This window comes from Nanorana parkeri, unplaced genomic scaffold (genome assembly GCF_000935625.1).
Source record: "Nanorana parkeri isolate BGI_ZX_2015 unplaced genomic scaffold, ASM93562v1 scaffold2136, whole genome shotgun sequence".
Lineage (NCBI taxonomy): Eukaryota > Metazoa > Chordata > Amphibia > Anura > Dicroglossidae > Nanorana > Nanorana parkeri.
The window spans coordinates 195576-197283 of NW_017308404.1; the positions used below are offsets into that span (position 1 = coordinate 195576).

General features: G+C 58.5%; 1 protein-coding gene across 1 annotated transcript in view; it reads right to left on the reverse strand.

The window, feature by feature from the left end:
- Positions 1–1708, reverse strand: part of PIK3C2A (phosphatidylinositol-4-phosphate 3-kinase catalytic subunit type 2 alpha) — a gene marked incomplete at its 5' end in the record, with an annotated part of 40727 nt that overhangs the window by 31117 nt on the left and 7902 nt on the right. The window contains 2 exon segments of the mRNA XM_018572803.1: positions 608–643; positions 1232–1402. Coding sequence (XP_018428305.1) covers positions 608–643; positions 1232–1402 — 207 coding nt within the window.

Sequence of the window (1708 nt, forward strand, 5' to 3'; positions counted from 1 at the left end):
CGGCTACATTCCGGGAGAGGACTGGAGGGCCCCTAAAATCAGAGCAATGCAGACAAAGGAACCATCAGATACAGCAAACACGCAGCAACACGCCCCTTGTAGTGACAGACCCCATGCAACGGCAACACCAAGCGCAGCGACAGACCCCATGCAATGGCAACACCAAGCGCAGCGACAGACCACATGCAATGGCAACACCAAGCGCAGCGACAAACCCCATGCAACGGCTACACCAAGCACAGCGACAGACCCCATGCAACGGCTACACCAAGCGCAGCGACAGACTCCATGCAACGGCAACACCGAGCACAGCGACAGACCCCATGCAACGGCTACACCAAGCCCAGCGACAGACCCCATCCAACGGCTACACCATGCGCAGCGACAGACCCCATGCGACATCTACACCGAGCGCAGCGACAGACCCCATGCGACATCTACACCAAGCGCAGCGACAGACCCCATGCAGCGACAGCAATACATCATGCATAGCCCTTCCAGGTCCTGCATACCTCTACACTGCGGCTCCGGGGTAAGTTCACAGCCCTCCGCAGCTTCTTGACGCAGTCGGTGATGGACGGGGTCTCCACGCTGTCCACCGTCTTGCAGATACTTCTCACCGATTTGATGATCTGGTCGGCAGCTCTGTACGGGTTACTCTGCAATAATCAGACATCAGGTGACCCCGTGAGGTGACCCCAAAGCAGGTGACCCCGTGAGGTGACCCCAAAGCAGGTGACCCCGTGAGGTGACCCCATAGCAGGTGACGCTTTATGCCGAGCCCATTACATACAAGTCAAAGGAGACGACTTTAGCATTGCGTCATGTGACTGCGGAACATACAATCAGACCAACACATGCACCGGCCACGGTATGTTAGGCACGGGCCCCCCAGGGCCACACTCATCACTGAGACGACAGACCCCATGCAACGGCTACACCGAGCGCAGCGACAGACCCCATGCAACGGCTACACCGAGCGCAGCGACAGACCCCATGCAACGGCTACACCGAGCGCAGCGACAGACCCCATGCAACGGCTACACCAAGCACAGCGACAGACCCCATGCAACGGCTACACCAAGCCCAGCGACAGACCCCATCCAACGGCTACACCATGCGCAGCGACAGACCCCATGCGACATCTACACCGAGCGCAGCGACAGACCCCATGCGACATCTACACCAAGCGCAGCGACAGACCCCATGCAGCGACAGCAATACATCATGCATAGCCCTTCCAGGTCCTGCATACCTCTACACTGCGGCTCCGGGGTAAGTTCACAGCCCTCCGCAGCTTCTTGACGCAGTCGGTGATGGACGGGGTCTCCACGCTGTCCACCGTCTTGCAGATACTTCTCACCGATTTGATGATCTGGTCGGCAGCTCTGTACGGGTTACTCTGCAATAATCAGACATCAGGTGACCCCGTGAGGTGACCCCAAAGCAGGTGACCCCGTGAGGTGACCCCAAAGCAGGTGACCCCGTGAGGTGACCCCATAGCAGGTGACGCTTTATGCCGAGCCCATTACATACAAGTCAAAGGAGACGACTTTAGCATTGCGTCATGTGACTGCGGAACATACAATCAGACCAACACATGCACCGGCCACGGTATGTTAGGCACGGGCCCCCCAGGGCCACACTCATCACTGAGGATCAGCAGCCATCAGACAAGAAAATTCCCCCCACAGGGGGGGGGGGGGGG